General features: G+C 45.6%; 1 protein-coding gene across 1 annotated transcript in view; it reads left to right on the top strand.

The window, feature by feature from the left end:
• The window catches only part of C5_2H6orf52 (chromosome 5_2 C6orf52 homolog), a 187686-nt gene that overhangs the window by 137810 nt on the left and 28419 nt on the right, over nucleotides 1-21457 (top strand). Inside the window, exon 8 of the mRNA XM_085607263.1 lies at nucleotides 17854-17890. Within this exon, the coding sequence (XP_085463389.1) occupies nucleotides 17854-17890 (37 nt within the window). The remainder of the gene's footprint in view (nucleotides 1-17853; nucleotides 17891-21457) is intronic.

Raw genomic sequence — 21457 nt, 5'->3', positions numbered from 1 at the left:
ACCGACGGCCCGCCCGCAACGACATGTGCCTTTGAGGTCCTGCTGCTGCCACCTTGGTCTGCCCTTTGCTGCCAACAACAGACTGGGATCACAGTTATTTACTGGGAAAGAGCAGTGCACTGTTAGTGCTTCCCTCTAAATTTTAGTACACAGTGGGCTGCATTTCTTTGGCTCCCGGCTGCTGCGAGCTCCCTCTGGCGAGAGCCCTTCATAGTGAGTACCCTGCCTTCTCATAAGGCTCACAATTACCTAGCTGCTGACACCAGGATGTGCTCTATCCCTGGCCTATTGACACTGCTCTTACATTATTCCAGGGCCTTTACACCTTGACAATTAGCTAGTGTGCTTGCAGCTTCCCCTGTGGTACCAGGAGGGCCCGCTGGACTGTGGCCAGCCACACACTGCAGTGCCTGGTCTTTGCGGTGCATGCCACCCACGCACATCACCACGCTGCGTTGGCGGCATCTTGGGGCGTCACCGCTAATTAGGTTACGCAATCTCCTGATGCTAACGTCTCGCACATCATACATCCTTCCTGGCACTGGGCGTGTGACCGGCTCCACTACACTGGCTGCATCACAGGCTTGCATTGCCCCAGACATCGACCTTTCCTCTGCAGCACTGTGTGCCTTTCTGCTACTTAAACCTTCATAGAGACTTCCCCTTTCTGCAGCCCAGCACTGGTGCCTTCCTCCGTTGTGCCTGATCCAGGGTGACCTATTCTACAGGAGGGCACATGATCCTCTTCGGGCTGCCCACTGCACCGGAATGCACATTCAGAGGCACCTACCTTCTTGTGTGGATGTCCCTGTAGGCGGCATCACTGTCGAGACTCCCCTGGTGCTAACCGCATGTACCCAGAGGAATTGGAAGCCCACAGTACCACAGACGGAGTGTGCCTGGCGTGACCCCTGTCTCCTACGTTCCGCACCATGATGGGGAAAACCAGGACTGCCAAATCGCAGATCCCCAAGCTCCATACTGCGGTGCCGCTTCCAACACCAGCTGACATCAATATGGGTGCCTTACGGCATCTAGAATCTTCCCTGTGTAAACATTCGGAACAATTGCAGAACGTGCTGCATGCCATTCTTGATACTACGTCGTCGAAGATAAATTTATCGTCTTAAGCCTGGATGTGAACTGGCTGAGGCCATCTGGGAAAGGTGGATATCAGAGGACCTCTGCTCTCTGGCTGGGACCCTACTCCACAGCAGCCGATTGGAGTTGCCGGCCATTCGCATGGTGCTGAAAGCTTTACTACCATATATCTGGTGAAGGCTGGTTCGGATTCTCACAGACAACATCACCATATGGTACTTCAACAAATAGGGTGGGTGGAGTCCTGGGTCTTGTGCTGGTGGCACCTGGCAGATCACACCTGACAATTACATTCCAAGGTGGCGCTAGGAGTCTTCCAACAGTAAGAACCCCTGCTAAATCTTTTTGGCCATGGTAAAAAAATAAAAACCCCTTTGGCAAGATCAATGACTCGACTGCCATACGCACACACCAATAATCAATCAGTATCACCAAAACATAAATGCAAGTTAAAATGAGTGAATATATATATACACAGTGTTGGTCAAATTTCTTTGAACTGTTTAATATAGATTCTTTTAAAAACACAGTACAGAAAATGTAATTACTAAACACAATCATTTGTTGGATGCCATTAAAAGAGAGCATAAAAACGCATGCATCATATTAAACAAATCACACAGTATTTCATAGTCCATAAAACCTCATTAGACAGACAACACAGCGGGAGAATACATTAGACAGTTGTATCATGTTATTAAAAAAAGGTCTGTGACAAATTATTTGTTCTAAGTCTGAATATTTACTATATTTAGTTCTCATCGACTAACAAATGTCCCAAAGATCTAGTGTATCAAATCTTGTAAAGCATCCACTTTTACTTCAATGACGCCAAATACCATTGGCTGAACAATCAGTTCTTTGTGGTGTTCTTTAGGGCAAAGAACGGCATGGTAGTGCAGAAAAGGTCTTTGTCTTAGTGAATAATCCTCTGACATAAGATCTGCTACTCTTTGGTCAGGAAGAGCCCACAGAATGCTTGAGGACGTATTTCTCTAGTACCAACTGCTTTGGCATGCAGAGTTCCTGTTCTGGATAATTATCAGGCTGTGACATGGGCGTCCGTGTTCACATTTATGAAGCACTACTGCCTTGACAACCAGGTCCAACAGGAATGGCCTGTTGCCAATTTGGTTCTTTCGGACATTTTGATTTGAGGCCATTCCACAAATCCTCTGCCTTGAGAGGTACTGCTTTGGTATCTGTTCTAAAGATGATGAATCTGCAGTTCGAAGTATCCATCAGAAAAACAAGCTAATTGCCTTCAGTAACGCTCTGTCTGATGGCTACTCTAACTGCAGATTCTTCACTGCCCTCCCACCTTACTGTTCTGTGGAATGTTATCTTTTTCCAACCTAGAATGGCCCCAAACTAAAGATCTCCACAATTGTTCCTCTCATTATTGTTGGGCTCTGCATCTAAGGGCGTCAACAGTCGAGAAAGAAACTGACAACTTTATCAGGGATGGCACTTTCACGCCCTGCCTCTTCTAATGTGGCACAAAGTCAATGTTATGGGCATTACACCAACTGCTTGCACGCTGGAGCAATTCTGTGTTAAATAGAGTATCCCCAAAAAGGGCTTTGGCGAAGGTAAGTAACTTGTGCATTTGATTACAAGAGCCTTGCAGACAACTAAACCTATACAGCCTTGCAAAGAAGGGCTAGCAAGGATTATCTCAGTAAAACCTTCTATACCCGGAATTTGTCACTGGGGGTAACCCACATCAAAATCCTTGCCTATTGAAGTAATATGTGAGAGCCCATCTGACAAAAAACCTGTCTGTTGGCTTTAACACGGGCAGGACTACTGCTTTTATCATAACTTTCCATAGTAAACAGAGCCTATGGCATGTGATATAACGTTTTCCAGTGAACCAATCAAGCCTATAGCCATTTTAATTGGCTTGACACCATAACCAACTCGACTTTCCAACAGAAAGAATTGGTTCACTATGGTAGGGTAGTACTCTTTGGGAAGAGGATGCATACAGGGAGTGCACACGTCATGTTATAGGTTTTGGGGATATAGTGGTGTGGGTGCGGTATTCTAAGGTCCACTGCCCTTTTCCCATAACCAACTAGAACCGGTTATGTTGAACATAAGCGTTTGCAAATGCAAGCATTAGCCATATATTTATAAAAGCATAAATATGTAAAACATTTCAGCAGGCAAATAAATATACAACACTTCTTAAGCGGGCCTAACAAAGATTCTAACAGTGCAAATATTCTACTGTTGGGGTTTGTCAGATGGGGTAACCAACACCAAACCCTTTGCCTAAACATTAAGCATAAGATTTGTACAATAAATATACTGTAAGTCTGCTGTCTTTGTTATGCCTTTTCGTAGTAAACAAACCAGGCCTCCATCCTTGATTTTTGACTTGTTACCATAACCAACTCAGTCCTGCTGTGCGGAGTATTAGCTTTCAAAAAACTAATGTGTAATACAAGCAAATGTTTTCACTGAAAGCCACTTCTCGCCAGTCAATCGCTTTTTCAAGGGAATAAATAAGTCAAAGTTGCCATCGCAGTAGTGCTTCATCAAGCTATTTTTCTGTTGATCACATAGTTATGAGATATTTTCACTTTCAAGCCAGACCTAAAAAGGTTTACTTTACTTGCTCTACTTATAGTAAACTGAGGCATACGCCCTCAAATAAAACATTTAAAAAAATGTTTTGCTTTCTAGGCACCACCTATCTACCACTACTTTACTTTGTCTTGCCACTCTCTATCTCAATCCTCTATACACCACCTGTCGTCCTCTCTCCACATTTCCTTCTCTGTCTTTACCTCAATTCATTACTTGCAAAGGCAATAATATATGTACTTTCATTTCTCTGGCCACCTGTTCCTCTTATTTTTTTAGGTTTCACCTGCACATCGCTTTTGCTGTGCTTGTGAAATCTCTTGTATTTAATCTGTCTTAAAAGGTGGCTTATACCAATTCCAAAGTAACCGCATTACTGTGTTCATTCGCTTTTGTGTGGAACTTTTTTTTTGTTCACTTCCTCTAGCTGCATGCATTTACAATACTTCTACAAAAGCTGTTCGTACTGTTTAAGCCCCTTCCACTGTCAAGATAAGATCTCTTCCCACAGAAAAGGCAGACGAGCTGGAATGCTTGCTTTGTACTACTTAGTTGTGTAAAGCAGATGCTTTAGCCGTAGAACCTTTGTGCCATTTCCTATTCATGCCTAATACTTTACTTTGTAGGCATTATCGGATTGACTTTTCAACTTTATCTATTTGGTCATTATGATCAAATCCTAAATGTTGTAATAAAATTACACGTTAAAAATCAAGTTAATATACAAGAGCTATGCTATATTTTACTACTAAACAGGCAGCCCCAAGTGCCGTAGCACCAGGCCCTAAAGTTGTCAGAACTCTTCTAAACACATAATATTGCTATATCTCACTACTAAGCAGGCAGCCACAATTGCAGTTACCTTGCAGTTAAAATGGACTTGATGTGAATGGTGCAACGAGTGCTGTGGCACCAGTGCCCAGAGCTCTAGGGAACCCGCTAATCCCAGATTATTGCTAACATTTTAAACTAAACAGGCAGTCACAACTGCAGTTACCTTGCAGACAACAGGGTCCTGATTTGAATGGTGCCGCAGGTGCAGTGACACCAAGGCTAAAAGTTGTCATAACTCCTCTAAACCCCAACATTTGCTATATTTTACTACTAAACAGGCAGTCGCAAATGCAGGCACTAGGGGCATGATTTGAATAGTGCAGTGGCACCAGGCCCAAAATTTATCAGAACCCCTCTAAACACATAATATTGCTGTTACATCAATTAATTCTATTATTTCCCTCTCAGTTTTCAAAATTTGCTATTACTTACTCTTACTATACCACTAGTAACAGTACAGTATATTTCCTTTTTGTACATAAACAAGTCATAACACTTTAACAGACTTTCTGTAACTTATATTGTACAACTGCTCAGCAAGCTACAACTTGCAACAAAAAACTGCTTATTATTAATCACAAATGCAAAACCGAATGCATTTACCAATGCTTGTTCTTTCTGGTTACCTCACATTTCTTTGTTTATCTGGTCTCTCCCTACCTTATCTCAAGTACTAGCTCTTTTCTGTGTTTGCTTGACCTCTCTCTTATTACATCATTATTTTTAAGTCTGCCTTTATTGTGTCTCTACTTGCTTTTCATCAGCGGAGTCATAGATTGCCTTGTAGCTGGAGGGCAGTACAGACAGAGACAAAAAACATAGGAAGACATTTTTTAAAACATTATGAGATTTCACCTGATGAAGTGATTAAAACCCTCGGAGCAGTGCTTTGATTTTCACTGTTGCAAAAAGAATGCCAAATGTGAAGGTTTACTTACTATTTAGGATTATGAATCTTGGGCATATAAGGCTACTATTTCAAGTGCTATGTACATTTATCTTACTTTTTTACTATGCACAAGTACACTATTGCTAGTCATGTCGTGCTTTTCCTACAGTGAGGCGAACAAGCTGGTAAGACACTGAAAAGTCCAAGCTTTATTATGTTACCGTTTAAATAGAGGATGCTAAGCAACTTAACTTTTAAGTTGTTCAAGCAGGATTGGAGTGGTGGGCAAGATCTGTCTTTATCAGGGCCACAAAATTCTTAAGATGGCACCTTCTGGAACCTCTGTCACTCCGCAGTGCATGCGTACAGCACCGGCATAGCGGTGGAGCTGAAGAAAATGAGTTTTTAATAGGTTCTATTCATTTCCTTACATTCCTCCATTTCCTTGCCATCTCGTGACAAAACCCTGCCTACAGCCTCCATTTCTGCAGCCGCTCAAAACTATTGCATACCCAAGTCCCCCTGTTCTTTGCAGTTAGCCAATTCATCAACAGAAAGCCATGAGACACCTACGCCCTGTGTAAACAAGCTTGTTTTTCATCTTCTGCTTCCTGCTTGGTAAACATCCTTGACACCTTGATCAGGTTATCTGGACAATGGTCTGACTGACCGAGCCTTGATCAAGCTGATTGAACAATGGTCTGAATGCCGAGCCTTGATCAGGTCATCAACCACAAACACCGCCTTGATCAGGTCATCAACTGCAAACACCGCCCTGATTGAACAATGGACTGAATGCCAAAAGAGTGGAGTAAAAATGTATATAGCTTGTTCGCTGTGGAGTAAAGCAGCAGCCTCCTGGGTTTTGTCTCTGACTAGCTTGGGACTCTGTTCCATAGCTCGCTTCTGGTCCAGACGCAAAGTTCCCACCAAATTGCAGGCTTTCAATGTGATCACCACGCATGACCAGGTGTGCCTGAGAGGATTGAGGACCCGGGAGGTAGGAGTCCGTGACTGCGCAATAGTCAGTACACTGAATATTACCTCCCCACCACTCCTAATCGCTTCTCCAAATACATATTTTGTTTGTGGACAGTCTGCTTATACCTGGTTTCCCGGAAATTGGTCAGGTGTGGTTTATTTGGCCTTTCTACTCCCCCCTACCTTTACTGCTGTTGGGACGCATCACTTGACCAATCCCCACCTCCACCATCGTATGCCATGGGGAGTATTTGAAGCCGATGATACTGTAGGACAGGAGGCGGGGGACTTCTTCAAAGGTTTCCTGTTTTCTTGGGTCCTATGGTCAACAGCTGCAACATACAACACCTTACCCGAGTGGTGGAGGCCACCATTAATGAAACAGCAGGGGCATTGGGCAACATCACCGCGGAGCTTCAGGCGGACCGCCCGATGACACAACAACATCGAATGGTACTTGACATCATCCTTGCTGACAGTGGTGGTGTATGTAAACTGATCAGCTCCAGCTGCTGCATTTACATACCTGATAACGCTCCATCAGTCTATCAAGCTATCCAGCGTCTGCATAAACTTTCCTGAGATTCATCAACAAGACGACTGGTCCCTCATGGGCTGGATTTGGGGCCTCCTTTCCAGATGGGGATGGGGGTTCCTCATTTTTCTTGCCTTGGGAATAGCAGTCATCTTCTCATGCTGCCTGTGTATCCAGTGCTTGCCTATGCTTTGTGCTATGTGTACACAGGCCCTTAAAATTTCCCCGGTCAGTACACGTGACACCAACGTAAGGATAATGCTTCAACAAGAGATTAGCGGCCAAATGCAGATAGACATTTCCTAAGAAACATGTTTTGCCACTCAATGGCAAAAGGAGGGTCTGAAGAAAATTAGTTTTTACTAGGTTCTATTAATTTCCTTACATTCCTCCATTTCATTGCCATCTCGTGACAAAACCCTGCCTACAGCCTCCATTTCTGCTGACGCTCAAAACTATTGCATACCCAAGTCCCCCTGTTCTTTGCAGTTAGCCAATTCATCAACAGAAAGCCATGAGACACCTATGCCCTGTGTAAACAAGCTTGTTTTTCATCTTCTGCTTCTTGCTTGGTAAACATCCATGACACCTTGATCAGGTTATCTGGACAATGGTCTGACTGACCGAGCCTTGATCAAGCTGATTGAACAATGATCTGAATGCCGAGCCTTGATCAAGCTGATTGAACAATGGTCTGAATGCCGAGCCTTGATCAGGTCATTAACTACAAACATCGCTTTGATCAGGTTATCAACTGCAAACACCGTCCTGATTGAACAATGGACTGAATGCCAAAAGAGTGGAGTAAAAATGTATATAAGGCTTGTTCGCTTTGGAGTAAAGCAGCAGCCTCCTGGGTTTTGTCTCTGACTAGCTTGGGACTCTGTTCCATAGCCCGGGCTATTGTAATAAAGGTGGTTCTCTCTGCAGAAAAAGGTTTCCGGGTCCACTTTATTATATAAGGAGGGTAAGAGTAGACTCGGGTGATTCCTGCACCGCCAAGCCCCCACTCCTCCTTGAGGTGGGCATTTCTTGGTTCTACAAATGGCGCCTGAACAGGGACACCACGGAGATGTAGGTCTGGCCCGGTGGTCGTGAGGGGCCCCGTGGTGGAAATCAGACGGAGGTACCCTACCCGAGGGACCATTTTGAGTCCGGTAGACCAGAAGTCTTGCACACGGTCTTCCCCATCCGGTCTGAGCCACCTGACTGCATCTCGCTGGTGTCCCCTTAAGTGCGGTCTCTGTCTGGATCTGGACTCGTGCCTACGTCTGCAGAAGAGAACAACATTTTCGGGTAAGGGTGGACTGATCATCCACCACTTCTGCTCTGTTTTCTGTCTGTATTGACTTTTGCAAAAGCCAAGCCAGTGAGGTGAGTGTTTTTCTCCCACTGTTGTCTGCCTGAAGTAAAAATATGCCAGTCAGTAGTAAGTTCAGAAAGTTATGTTGTTGCGTATGTACAGAGGACTCCCTTCTGGAGGCAGCCTGCCCGCTTCCTCCAGAAGGAACTCCAAGTTATGAAATGTATGTTAAATATGGGCCATCTGCTATCATGTTTTCTTCCTTATGGGTAAAATATGCGAAACAAAGCCAGGTTGAATTACAGTGGCCACAGTTTGGCTCCTTTGATCTCTAGGCCCTTTTGAGCCTGGAGGAGCAGCTGCTCCGCAAACGGTCTCGTCAAGCCATGTTTGATGCCACTGTGTTGTCGAGGAAAGAAATAGATCAAAGAATGAGAAAAAACCAAGCGTTGAATAAAAAGAAAGAGAAGATGTCTATGGCTGATCATGCAAAAGCGCATTTAGAAAATAAGGTTCAGGTAGGGGTTGAAATGGCAGATAGGCATCATAGGGCTAAGGCGACAAAATGTTACCCCGCTCGTTCTCCCAGGGACCTTGAGGTTGAAGGAGAAGAGGGGGACTCATTGTTGAATGCTATTCTTGAAGGTCCACCTCCTGCCTATGCTCCGGCTCCTATGTATCCCGCTCTTACTCAAAATGTTCCTAACGCTCCACCCCCACCAGTGGTGGTTCGGGCTGCCTCACCCATTGTACCACTGCCTGATCCTTTGACTCCCGTCATCCTGCCAGCACCCCTCCCTCCAACAGTTCATACCACCCCACCTATTGACCCAACCCCGACCATACATTCCCTTCAGCTTGATAATCAGTCTATTGGTACCCCTGTTGGTGACCCTTATGCCACCCCGGACCGAATTAGATGGTCCTCTCTTATGCCCAATACCCTGATTGTATTCTTCGGTACCCCTAGAAAGGAGTCTTTGACGTCTGCTGAACTCGCTGGGGGTAGTGAAAGGGACGCTATGCGAAAACAATGTGCACTTTGGATAAATAATGGTAATATTTATGGAGTTAAAGATATCTGGCCGACGTTTAGACAATGGACGGCCATACAACAAACAGACATGGCCGAGTATATGTGCACACTTATAATGAAGAGATACGAAGCATTGTTCATAGATACTCCCCGGGGATTGATTGATTTAAAACTAACTATTGCCAAGGGTCATGTTCAGGGAGATGATATGCATGAAGCCCTTGTTACCATGATTGCGTTCAGAGACACAACGGCTTTTCCGCCACCTCCGAATGACAAAGCCATGCCTATGAGATAGACAGCTCCCGTCTTTATCCCTGCAGTGCTCGCCAATAACCAGGGTGTTGGAGAAGCCCCAGCCCACTGGCGTAGGATGTGGGTGCATTTCCCATGGAAAAGAGCGAATGTTCTTCAATTAAAATCCCAATTACCAGACCTCCGTAAGAATCCAGCTCTTTACTATCAGGAATTAGGTCAGATTGTTTCCTCTGGTGTCCTTACCTTAGAGGATATTGACTTATTGTCCGGGTCAGTAGTACCACCCGACATATGGGACAAAATATGCCTTGTCAACCATAAATACCGCTTTGCATGGTGACTGGACTGACTTTGAGAGGATGGAGAATGACAAAGAGGGGGGGACTAAGCCTGATCCGGCTATTCTGGCTCTCCCAGGCCATCTATTTTAACTCATGAAGACCCTTTTGCCCGAAATAGATGTTAATTGGGATAAGATAAATGCACGTAAACAACGCAAGGATGAATCTGTTGCTGATTTTTTTCACCCGCTTCGAAACTGAGTACAAAAGTCACATTGGATTGGACCCTAGAGCCCCTGGCTCGGGTTCAGTGTTTATTGATAAATTTGTATCTAATTTATTACCGGATCTCTCGGCCCGCCTTAAGAAGGTTGAGAGTACGTGGTCAGCTCAGACTATGGCAGAAATCCTTGCCATGGCCCAATATCATGAGAATAGAGAGAATGAAGATAAAGACAAAGAGGTTAGGAAGAACAAGGACCTTAAAACGAAAGTTTTGTTACAACAAGCTTATCCACCCCAGGGACAAAATGCTAGAGGCCAAGGTCCACCTTCGGAACAGTTCCAGAGGCTGCCCCAGCGCCCCTTTCAGTCTCCTTTACAGAAGTCCATCAGTTCAGCAGGTCCCGTTGATAAAGACCAGTGTGCCTACTGTAAGGCTTATGGCCACTGGGTTAGTGAATGCCCGGTATTAGCCCAGAATATTCAGTCAGGAAAAACTAGGCCCTGAACCCAAAGGGAAGGAAATATGATACCTCCTAGGCAGAGACGTGCACCAGATCCTAATGTTCGACCCCGTATGGGTCCACCCCAGGGTACCGTTAACAGATTTTACAACAGGTATGAGGCCACTAGGACATACTTTAACGATGATTATGATGAGACCCATGAGACAGGTTTCTACCAGCCATAGGAAAGCAAGGAAAGGGGTAATGTAAGAGTGCCAATTCCTGTGGATCAGCGAGGTCCTTATGTCCGGATGTCAGTTGCAGGGGATAAAAAAGTTTCTCCTAGACACCGGGGCTATTAGATCCTCTGTTGCGCACACCTTGATACCGGAGGCACCCCTTTTTGGCTCTCTCAATGTCTCCATGGGTTTTTCTGGGGTCCCTGTCGCCAACCCCGTCTCTAAGCCTCTCCCGCTGGATCTCGGTCCAGCTCATATGGATGCTCCTTTGATTCTAACGACTGGATGTAGTGAAAATTTGCTGGGTATGGATTTGTTAAAGGCTTTACATACTACCATTTCTTGTAGTCCTGATGGCATGTCCCTTACCGTATCACCAGATTCCTCCACCACTATGTTCCTCTCTGGACCCCTCCCTCCCTGCAGACCTTACCCTCATCACTTTGGGCCACTTCTGACACTGATGTAGGACTTCTCGACATTTATCCGCATACTGTCCGTATCCAGCAAGGTGCCCAACTGCCCCGGCTTTGCCAGTATCACCTTCCCCAAGAAGGTGAGGCTTCCCTATTATCTATAATATCAGATCTCGTGAAGACGGGAGTAGTTGAGGAGACACGTGGTAATGAGTGTAACAGCCCAATTATTCCGGTTCTTAAAAAATGTATTGATCCCCCTCCCCCCAAAATCTATCGGTTTGTCATCGATCTGCGGGCTCTCAACAAAACTACGGTCTTACAGTATCCCGTTGTCCCTGATATCACAGCCCTCTTGACCATGGTCCCAGCGACCGCCACTAATTTTTCTGTTATTGACCTAAAGAATGCGTTTTTCAGCATTCCCATACATCCGGACAGTAGACATCTTTTTAGTTTCTCCCTTGGAGGGTGGAGTTTCCGGTTCTGCTGCGCCCCCCCAAGGTTTTACTGAAAGCCTCAGCATCTATAGTCCGGCTCTCAAGAATCAGTTGGACTCCCTGACGCTCCCAGCAGGAGCCACTCTGTTGCAATATGTAGATGACCTCTTAATTGCAGCCACTTCTGCTTCACTTTGTGAACAAGCAACAGCACGTCTGCTTCACCATCTTGCCTCCCACAATCATAAGGTTTCCTTGAACAAATTGCAATTTTGTCGAGAGAAAGTGACCTACCTCGGCCACCTTCTCTCGAAGGAGGGAAGACAACTTACCGCTGACCGAGTGTCCCTTATTACCCCCATGCCTCCCCCTTTGACACAGAAACAAGTACGTGCCTTTATAGGCCTCACTTCCTATTGCAGACAATGGATCCCTAACTTCTCGGCCATTGTCAAACCTCTTTTAGCTCTCACTACTACAGATATGCCAGAAAGAGGTTTTCCATGGACAACTGAACATGTGGCTGCCTTTCAGACACTCCGCCTTATGTACAGCTCCTGTGTTAGGCACCCCAGACTATGGCAAACAATTTTTTCTTTTTGTCCATGAGACACATGGCTGCGCTTGCGCGGTCTTAACTCTGATTTTTGGAGACAAACATCGCCCTTGTGCTTATTTCTCGGCTACACTTGACCCAGTAGCCCGAGCCCTCCCTGGATGTTTACGCGCAACTGCTGCTGCTGCACTTATGGTCCACCAGAGCGCAGGTATTGTTATGTCTTCACCCGTGACCTTAATGGTCCCACATGCAGTAGATACCTTGCTCAACATCACCAGGACACAACACCTTATCAGTGCACGACTTACAGGTTATGAGCTCACTCTTTTTACTAGTCACATTGACATTAGGAGATGTAATATTCTAAACCCAGCTACACTACTCCCTTCTGAGACACAAAGGAAAAATTCTGACCCTCATGACTGCATATTACAGACTGAAGAAGAGACCAAGGGTCGTGTGGATCTACAAGACACCCCCCTAACATACGCTGAGGGAACACTATACATAGATGGTTCATGTCTTAAAAGATCGGATGGAGCTACATCTGCTGCATATGCCCTCACCACTCTTGTTACAGTAGTTGAGACAGCACAAATTCCACAGGCATTGGCCCAAGCGGCTGAATTAATGGCCTTGACACGAGCTTGTGAAATCAGTAAAAACATGACTGTTAATATCTATACGGACAGTCAAATACGCCTTTGGGGTGGCTCACAATTTTGGCAGACTCTGGAAAGAAAGACATTTTCTCACCTCACATGGGACTAGAATACAACATGGTCCCCTGATACAGACTTCTAGACGCCTTGACATTACCTAGAAAAGTTGCAGTGATTAAATGTAAAGCCCACCAGAAAGTGACTGATGATGTAGGGGAAGGCAATGCCCTTGCAGACCAAACAGCAAGACAGACTGCTCTAAGTAAATCAGATGGAATGTTTGTGACAGGACCAGTCAGATGGGTGGTGGAAGGAGAAAGGTTGGAAAATACTAGTCAGTGTGTGATCGAAATTCAATCTCATGCCACTGCAAAAGAACTGCACACGTGGGAGGAACATCTGGCAGAGAAAGAGATAGAGGGATGTTGGGTGCGTATATCCGAAGGGAGGCAATGGATGTTACCAGACAGTCATGTCCCCCCGGTTGTCACTATGGCCCATGGCCCTGCCCATATCAGTGCGAAGGGAATATGCACATTACTAGAGCCAACATGGTATAATAAAAAATACCCCTATATGCTGACCGAGTGGTTAAGTCATGTATGATCTGCTTTATGCACAATCCAGGAAAAGGTACAGTTACCCCCGCTGGTGGCTTCTCCCCTCCTACGTTTCCTTTTGAGGCCATCCAGATGGATTATATCTACATGGACAGGTGTGCGAATTCGAAATATGTCCTTGTAGTGGTCTGTGCCTTCAGCAGATGGGTGGAGGCCTACCCCACCAAGGATTGCACAGCTATTACAACGGCTAAAGTTTTGTTGAAAGAATACTTTCCCCGATTTGGGTTGCCCCGTTTGATTTCGAGTGACAATGGCCAACATTTCACAGCCAATGTGGTCCAGTTTGTGTGTTCCGGGCTTGGTGTCAGACAAAAGTTTCATGCTGCTAATCACCCCCAGTCAGCCAGGTTGGTGGAGAAATGCAATGGGGTACTTAAATTAAAATTGGCCAAAATAGTGGCGGAAACAGGTGTTACCTGGGTAGATGCCCTACCCCTTGCTCTCTTGTCAGTAAGGACGACTGCCCACTCAAGGATAGGATTATCTCCCTACGAATTGGTATTCGGTAGACCAGCTAATGTATGGGGCTTACCAAGGCCAAAGAAATTGTCTGATTTTGAGTTCCCAGTATTGACTGATTACCTATACCAGTTAACTGATTCCTTTCGTACTCTTTATCATCCGGTACACGCTGCTATCCCCGACAAGAGCGAAGGTCCGGGTCACACCATCCAGCCAGGTGACTGGGTGGTAATCCGAACTTTCCAGCGTACCAAGTGTCTGGAGCCCCGCTGGTCGCACCCCCGACAGGTTCTTCTGGCCATCCGCACTGCTGTAAAAGTCGAAAGAAGAAAGAACTGGATTCATGCTACCCACTGCAAGAGGGTGCCTCTCCCCCTTCCGTATGACCAATGGGTGAAAGAAGGACTGCCGGAACGCGACACAGAAGTAGTACCGACCTTTGTCCCTTTCAGTGATGCTCGACTTCATTACACCACTACGGAAGCCGAAACTGATCGAATCTTGGGGGGTCCAGTCGTCCCTCCTCTGCAGGATCAGGGGAAGGAACAAGAGGCTCTTTCCAGACCACTCCATACCTTCTTCCACTTGCTACAACTTTAGACCAAGAAAAGGGGCTGGCCCTTGACTCTGTTTGGTGTCTATAGGCTGTAGGGCTGTGATATCCCGGCTGAGACTGGTGCTGGTATGCTGGACCAAGGGGCTGTCCATAGGACTCTATGTATCCACATCCAGTGAAGCAACCACCAATCGCAGACAGCCGCTAGTGACAACAGGCGGAGCACAATGGTAGCAGTCCGAGGATCTGAAGCGCACAAGAAATATGTTAAACTTCTGAACAATAAATGTTTCCTTTCCACGATAGTTATACTTTTTGCCCTCCTCATCCTGCTGGTTGTGGGATGGCTTCTGTTACTGACCTCTCCCCCAGCTCCTCTGGTTACGACACCAACACCTGCGGAACATCTCCACGCCATCTTGTTACCCCATGAACTACCACAACGCCTGGAATTCATGAACAATACTTTTGTACAATTATTGCACCAGCATCAGCTTGTGATTAATACTTCGAACTGTTGGGTATGTGGGCTCATGCCACACTCTGACACACACTGTCCCCTATTTCGTCTATCCATTTTCTGTTTTTGGGTCCTGTCTGGCTTGGAGGATGCTAGTCACCGATGCATATACGATCAATGGAACAACGATCTCTGTCATTGGCGATTTTTATGACACTTTCACCCGAAACAGAACAGGCAATGTCAGTAATCCTTTCTGCCCTACTACGACATCTGACATCTTGAACATTTCTCGTGCTGAACGCAATGAGATGGTGGTGTTCAACACCTCGAGTAGAATCATCTTTTCTCGCTTCTAGTCCAGACGCAAAGTTCCCACCAAATTGCAGGCTTTCAATGTGATCAGCACGCATGGCCAGGTGTGCCTGAAAGGATTGAGGACCCGGGAGGTAGGAGTCCGTGACTGCGCAATAGTCAGTACACTGAATATTACCTCACCACCACTCCTAATCGCTTCTCCCAATACATATTTTGTTTGTGGACAGTCTGCTTATACCTGGCCTCCCGGAAATTGGTCAGGTGTGTGTTATTTGGCCTTTCTACTCCCCCCTACCTTTACTGCTGTTGGGACGCATCACTTGACCAATCCCCACCTCCACCATCGTATGCCATGGGGAGTAATTGAAGCCGATGATACTGCAGGACAGGAGGCGGGGGACTTCTTCAAAGGTTTCCTGTTTTCTTGGGTCCTATGGTCAACAGCTGCAACATACGACAACTTACCCGAGTGGTGGAGGCCACCATTAATGAAACAGCAGGGGCATTGGGCAACATCACCGCGGAGCTTCAGGCGGACTGCCTGATGACACAACAACATCGAATGGTACTTGACATCATCCTTGCTGACCGTGGTGGTGTATGTAAACTGATCGGCTCCAGCTGCTGCATTTACATAACTGATAACGCTCCATCAGTCTATCAAGCTATCCAACGTCTGCATAAACTTTCCTCTGAGATTCATCAACAAGACGACTGGTCCCTCATGGGCTGGATTTGGGGCCTCTTTTCCAGGTGGGAATGGGGGTTCCTCTTTTTTCTTGCCTTGTGAATAGCAGTCATCATCTCATGCTGCCTGTGTATCCAGTGCTTGCCTATGCTTTGTGCTATGTGTACACAGGCCCTTAAAAGTTCCCCGGTCAGTACATGTGACACCAACGTAAGGATAATGCTTCAACAAGAGATTAGCGACCACATGCAGATGGACATTTCCTAAGAAACCTGTTTTGCCACTCAATGGCAAAAAGAGGGTCTGAAGAAAATGAGTTTTTACAAAGGTTCTATTAATTTCCTTACATTCCTCCATTTCATTGCCATCTCGTGACAAAACCCTGCCTACAGCCTCCATTTCTGCAGCCGCTCAAAACTATTGCATACCCAAGTCCCCCTGTTCTTTGCAGTTAGCCAATTCATCAACAGAAAGCCATGAGACACCTATGCCCTGTGTAAACAAGCTTGTTTTTCATCTTCTGCTTCTTGCTTGGTAAACATCCATGACACCTTGATCAGGTTATCTGGACAATGGTCTGACTGACCGAGCCTTGATCAAGCTGATTGAACAATGATCTGAATGCCGAGCCTTGATCAAGCTGATTGAACAATGGTCTGAATGCCGAGCCTTGATCAGGTCATTAACTACAAAAATCGCCTTGATCAGGTTATCAACTACAAACATCCCCTTGATCAGGTTATCAACTGCAAACACCGCCATGATTGAACAATGGACTGAATGCCAAAGAGTGGAGTAAAAATGTATATAAGGCTTGTTCGCTGTGGAGTAAAGCAGCAGCTTCCTGGGTTTTGTCTCTGACTAGCTTGGGACTCTGTTCCATAGCCCGGGCTATTGTAATAAAGGTGGTTCTCTCTGCAGACGAAGGTTTCCGGGTCCACTTTATTATATAAGGAGGGTAAGAGTAGACTCTGGTGATTCCTGCACCGCCAAGCCCCCACTCCTCCTTGAGGTGGGCTTTTCTTGGTTCTACAGAGCGAGAACAGCTGATTTTTCTAGCTGTATGTGGATGACCTATGTAGAATACGTACTGTACAGTGTTCAATTCTTTTTTACGGGGTATATAGAGAAATTGTTTAACTTTAGTAGGTAGTTTTTTTGGGGGGGGGGGGGTCTAATAAAATCGTTTTTGTGTAGTTTCTATTTATTTAGAAACATTATGCAAAATGTTTAAGGAGCAAAACGTATCTGTCCTGGGCAGCATCAATTTATTTTATATCTTAATTGCACATGGGCCAAAAACTAGTACTGCCAATGTGCAGCAGAATTGTTGTCTGCATACAAGAAAAAATGAAATATGGCTACTCTTAACAGCACGGTAAATGGGACAAACAGCTCAGCAGTGCCATTAGTCCAAAATAGCACACATTAGTGTATTTTACATGGCACTGCGTAAACCTTGCAGTTACTGCAGAACACTGAAGAAATTGAATTACAAGTCCTCTCTTGAACTGGCAGTTTGGCATCAGAGTACCAATTTACCATAATTTTGTTGCGAAACTATGTTCTTGGCTGTCACCAACATTAGAAGCTTGTGCCAGGCTCCCTGCCTGAAAATGTGCAGGAGCCAAATGCAAAAAGACTACCAATGCTAAGCAGAGCACATACATTTTTTCTCTACTTCCCAACAAGCTTTCGCACATTGAAATTCAAATGAAATAATAACTCCATTACCTTTATTTAGTTTCTGTGACCGTTTTTTTCAGGAAAAATCCCGGCAAGGTTTTTCATAAATTCTTTGCAGTTGTTTTTCTTTGTACAGTTATGTATTCTTCTGCGCATTCTTTAATTTGCATATTTGACCTTTCAATCTAAACACTTTAGATAACTGTGGTAAACTAACACGCATTTTAAATTATTCCTAACTGGCAACTTGTTTCACTTTTCAGGCGCCTATCGGCGGAGTAGACCTCTATGAAAGTGAAGGTAAGGCTGTAAGAATGTTGGAATCTTCCTTTGAATATGTTGCTAATATGTTGTAAACAATAAGTTGCATGCTTTTTCATGCATGAAAAAGCAAAATGCACCGTTTCTAAATAACATTAAATAAATGCATAAGCACTTTTTCTCCTAATATGTATAGATTTGTTGTCCTAAACATAATTTTCAGTATGTGCCCAAATTTAGAATATTGCATGATATTGGATGAGGACCCAAAGGATTTTAGGAGTTTGACACTCTAACCTCATTTGTTGAAAGGGGTTCAATAGCTCAGGTCAGTCTATCATTTCACATATAAGTAATTAACCAAAACACTGATACAACCTATAGGAAAGATTTAACGAGCAGAAACGATGAGGATGGAAACATTTATAAACCTCAAGTTTTCATCAAAGTAGATCAAGAGAACAAGGTTATTTCAAAGACATTCTGAAGTGGGAGTAGCTTGGAAGTAGGACTGATCCTTCTCAATGTTACTGTTTAAAGGTATGAGCATGAAGCAGGAAAAAAATATTTTTTAGCTTGCGGAATGCATAAGGAGATTGGTTAATACTACAGATATTTACGTTGTCCCAAGTGGATTACTTTGAGGGTTTGGCATCACATCTTGATTTGAATTTACATTTCCAAAGGCAGCCAATTAAGTTTACTTGAAGATCATTTGTGATCCGAATGCACGATAGGTTTTACGGGTGCAAAATATTACTTTTGAAATACTTCCATGAGGGCATGTATGTCCTTCTTCTAAGAAGCTTGAGACTGAATGTTAAATTGCCGCTTTAAAATGTTCTTGTGGAAAGTTAGATAGATTTTACCTTTGGAAGAAGTTAAAGCCCATAAAGGGATATCTGTGTGATTGTGTCAACGTGAGTTTGAGAGAGCTGGGGGAGGCGTGGCTTGGCGCCGATGTGAGGGGAATTTAAGCAAACAGTGGTCCTCAAATTTGTTTAAGGAATGAGGGGAATGAATATAGTACAGAATCGAAACTATATTTTAGGAATGCCCAGCCGGACATCCAGTTTAATTCTTCAATGAAAAAGCTAACAATAATCAACAGCAAAACATAGGTGGGACACAGTCCTGTATCCGTTGGGGGAAGAAGACAAATACAAAACAAACAGACATTACAGGCAAGGCAAGCGGAGCTTAATTACGAAATCCAATGTTTTAAGCTTTTTTCCTTCAAACAGTGCACTTTTTTACATAATAGACTAATGTGCATACTGTATAGATTGGGGTCGACGACGTTTCGATCCTATTACAAAGATACAAGGATCATCATCAGGACGAAACAATGAACAAGCCTGGTGTTGAGAGAAATTGCCAAGGACAGTCGACTTAGTCATGTGCCGGAATGAAAATCGCGTCTAGAAGTGCCACAAGGTCTGGAGGTAGGCTGGCGGGTGCGGGTGAGACCGCAACGATAGCTGTAAGAGTGCGGAGGCGGGCAAGAGGGATTTCTAGCTCCGGTCCGGGGTGAATGAGAACAATCCGCGAATCCGGGGTTGGCAAGCAATCATGATAGAATTGCGGGAATGAAGGATCCGTGGAAATACACGTGATCAAGTGGCGTCCTCAGTCGGCAATGAACGAGTGACGATGTGATGTGAGGGGAAGCGGACTCCGGAGCTCTGTCCGCGCCACAGCCCTGCCCGCAATGATCCTGACACATTGAAGGGGCCCTTTACCGGAATCCTGGTGGCGGAAGATCTGCTGCCTGTGCTGATGGGGCTGGGCCCTGAAACCCATGGTGCAGCAGGACACTAAGTGGAGTTGAGGAGCGCGGGGCTCAGCGGTGGGACCCCCTGCTTGGAGACACAGTAGACGTCTAGTGCCCTGGGCCATGACGGGCAACGACCTTTAGCTGGGCTTGAGGCATTGAGAGCACTGACCCGAGGTCTTCTGCGACGAGGGAGTGACTGTAGGCGAGGTGGTGAGAGCCCACCGGATCTAAGGGAGATATCAACCTCTAAGCCCAATACTTTGCACTCTGGTTTCTGGGGAGGTTGGCCAGTGCAAGCGGTGTACATTGCGTGAATACAGATAACTGGTGGGAACGCAGTACCCATACAGCACATGCGGGAGCTTTGACGTCCCCTTCCTGACTGCGAATGGCCGCGAGGTGCAAGTGAGGGGGGGACCCTTCCAGTCGCCGCCAAGAGCTGGTTGCAGACCCCCATTACTCAGAGGAACCCCCAGCGACCTTTGACTGCGGAGGAGAAATTCGGGGCTCAGTCCTGCTGTTGAGCCTGATGCTGGTGTTCAGAGGCCCTTGCAGTCGCCGCCCCAGACACCCCGGAGAGACTGCGCAATCCCCTGATAATGGGGAGGGTGTCCAGGAAGAAGGGATACGCTGTCCTGCACGTGGAAGACAAGGGGCAGCATACGGACGATGATGAAGAAGAGGTGGTGGAGAGGCGGAGCGAGGGTGCCCGAGAGGTCAACACTGGTGGACATGATGCAGGCCATCCCCTCCTCGAGGGAGGCTCTGGAGGCGAAGATGGATTCCATAGGGGCAGACCTCAACTTACTAAAGGTCGACCATCGCAAGCTGAAGGAAAGAGTGACACTTAACGAGAAGGCCATGGAGGAGGTCCCGGGGAGGTCTCAGCACTGCGATGATCCCCGACGATTGTGGAAGCCAAGGTCAAGGTGCTGGAAATGAGAGCAGAGGACAGTGAAGGGCGCTCCCGACCGAATAATCTACGCGTCGTGGGGGTTCCGAAGCGGGAGGAAGGAGATAACGCAGTCCGCTTCATGGAACTTTGGCTTAAAACAGAGGTTGCCCCGGAGGGGCTCTCCTCTTTCTACGCTCTCGAACTAGCCCATAGGGTCCCGAATAGACCGCCTAACCCGGGGGCTCCGCCTCGACAGATGGTGGTGCAACTACTTCTTTACAGGGACATGGATCATATTTTGCAGCAAGCCCGACGGAAACAGAACCTGCAGATTGGGAATGCCAGGGTGATGATCTTCCCGGACTTCACCAGGGAGGTCCAGAGGCAGCGTGCCTCCTTCTTGACCCTCAAGCGAAAGCTGCGCCAGCTGCAAATTCCCTACGCCATGCTGTTCCCGGCACGCCTCCGGGTGAACGATAATGCATGAGCCCACTTCTTTAACGTCCCCCAAGATGCCTGATGAAAGGGTAAAGTGTGCCTTCAAGGGATTTATTGTAATACTTAGTTGTATAATTTTCAATCTAAATTAGGTGTAAGGTTTATTATTTGCTTACTTATTAATTTCTTTCAGCAATTTGTATCTTGACAGTGCAAATTAAACACAAAAAGATATATTTCAAAGGAGTGTATATTACAAAGCAAAATATTCAAACAAATCCGTGCAGTAATGAAGCAGAAACAAATTACAAAGACGGGTGTATATAAAACTAGTATAATTTGTATTTAGATTTCATAAAGGGTACTCATAATGAACATTTATAATCCAATTAGAAGGAAACATTCAATTACTTGAACCTTCACTATAATAATCAAATACACTTTTTCACAATTACAATTGATGAATTATGGGTAAAAAAAAAAAGTGTGCAAGTCG

Source organism: Triturus cristatus, chromosome 5_2 (genome assembly GCF_964204655.1).
Source record: "Triturus cristatus chromosome 5_2, aTriCri1.1, whole genome shotgun sequence".
NCBI lineage: Eukaryota > Metazoa > Chordata > Amphibia > Caudata > Salamandridae > Triturus > Triturus cristatus.
The sequence above is the reverse complement of the archived record's forward strand: the minus strand, read 5'-3'. Positions and strand labels throughout refer to the sequence as shown.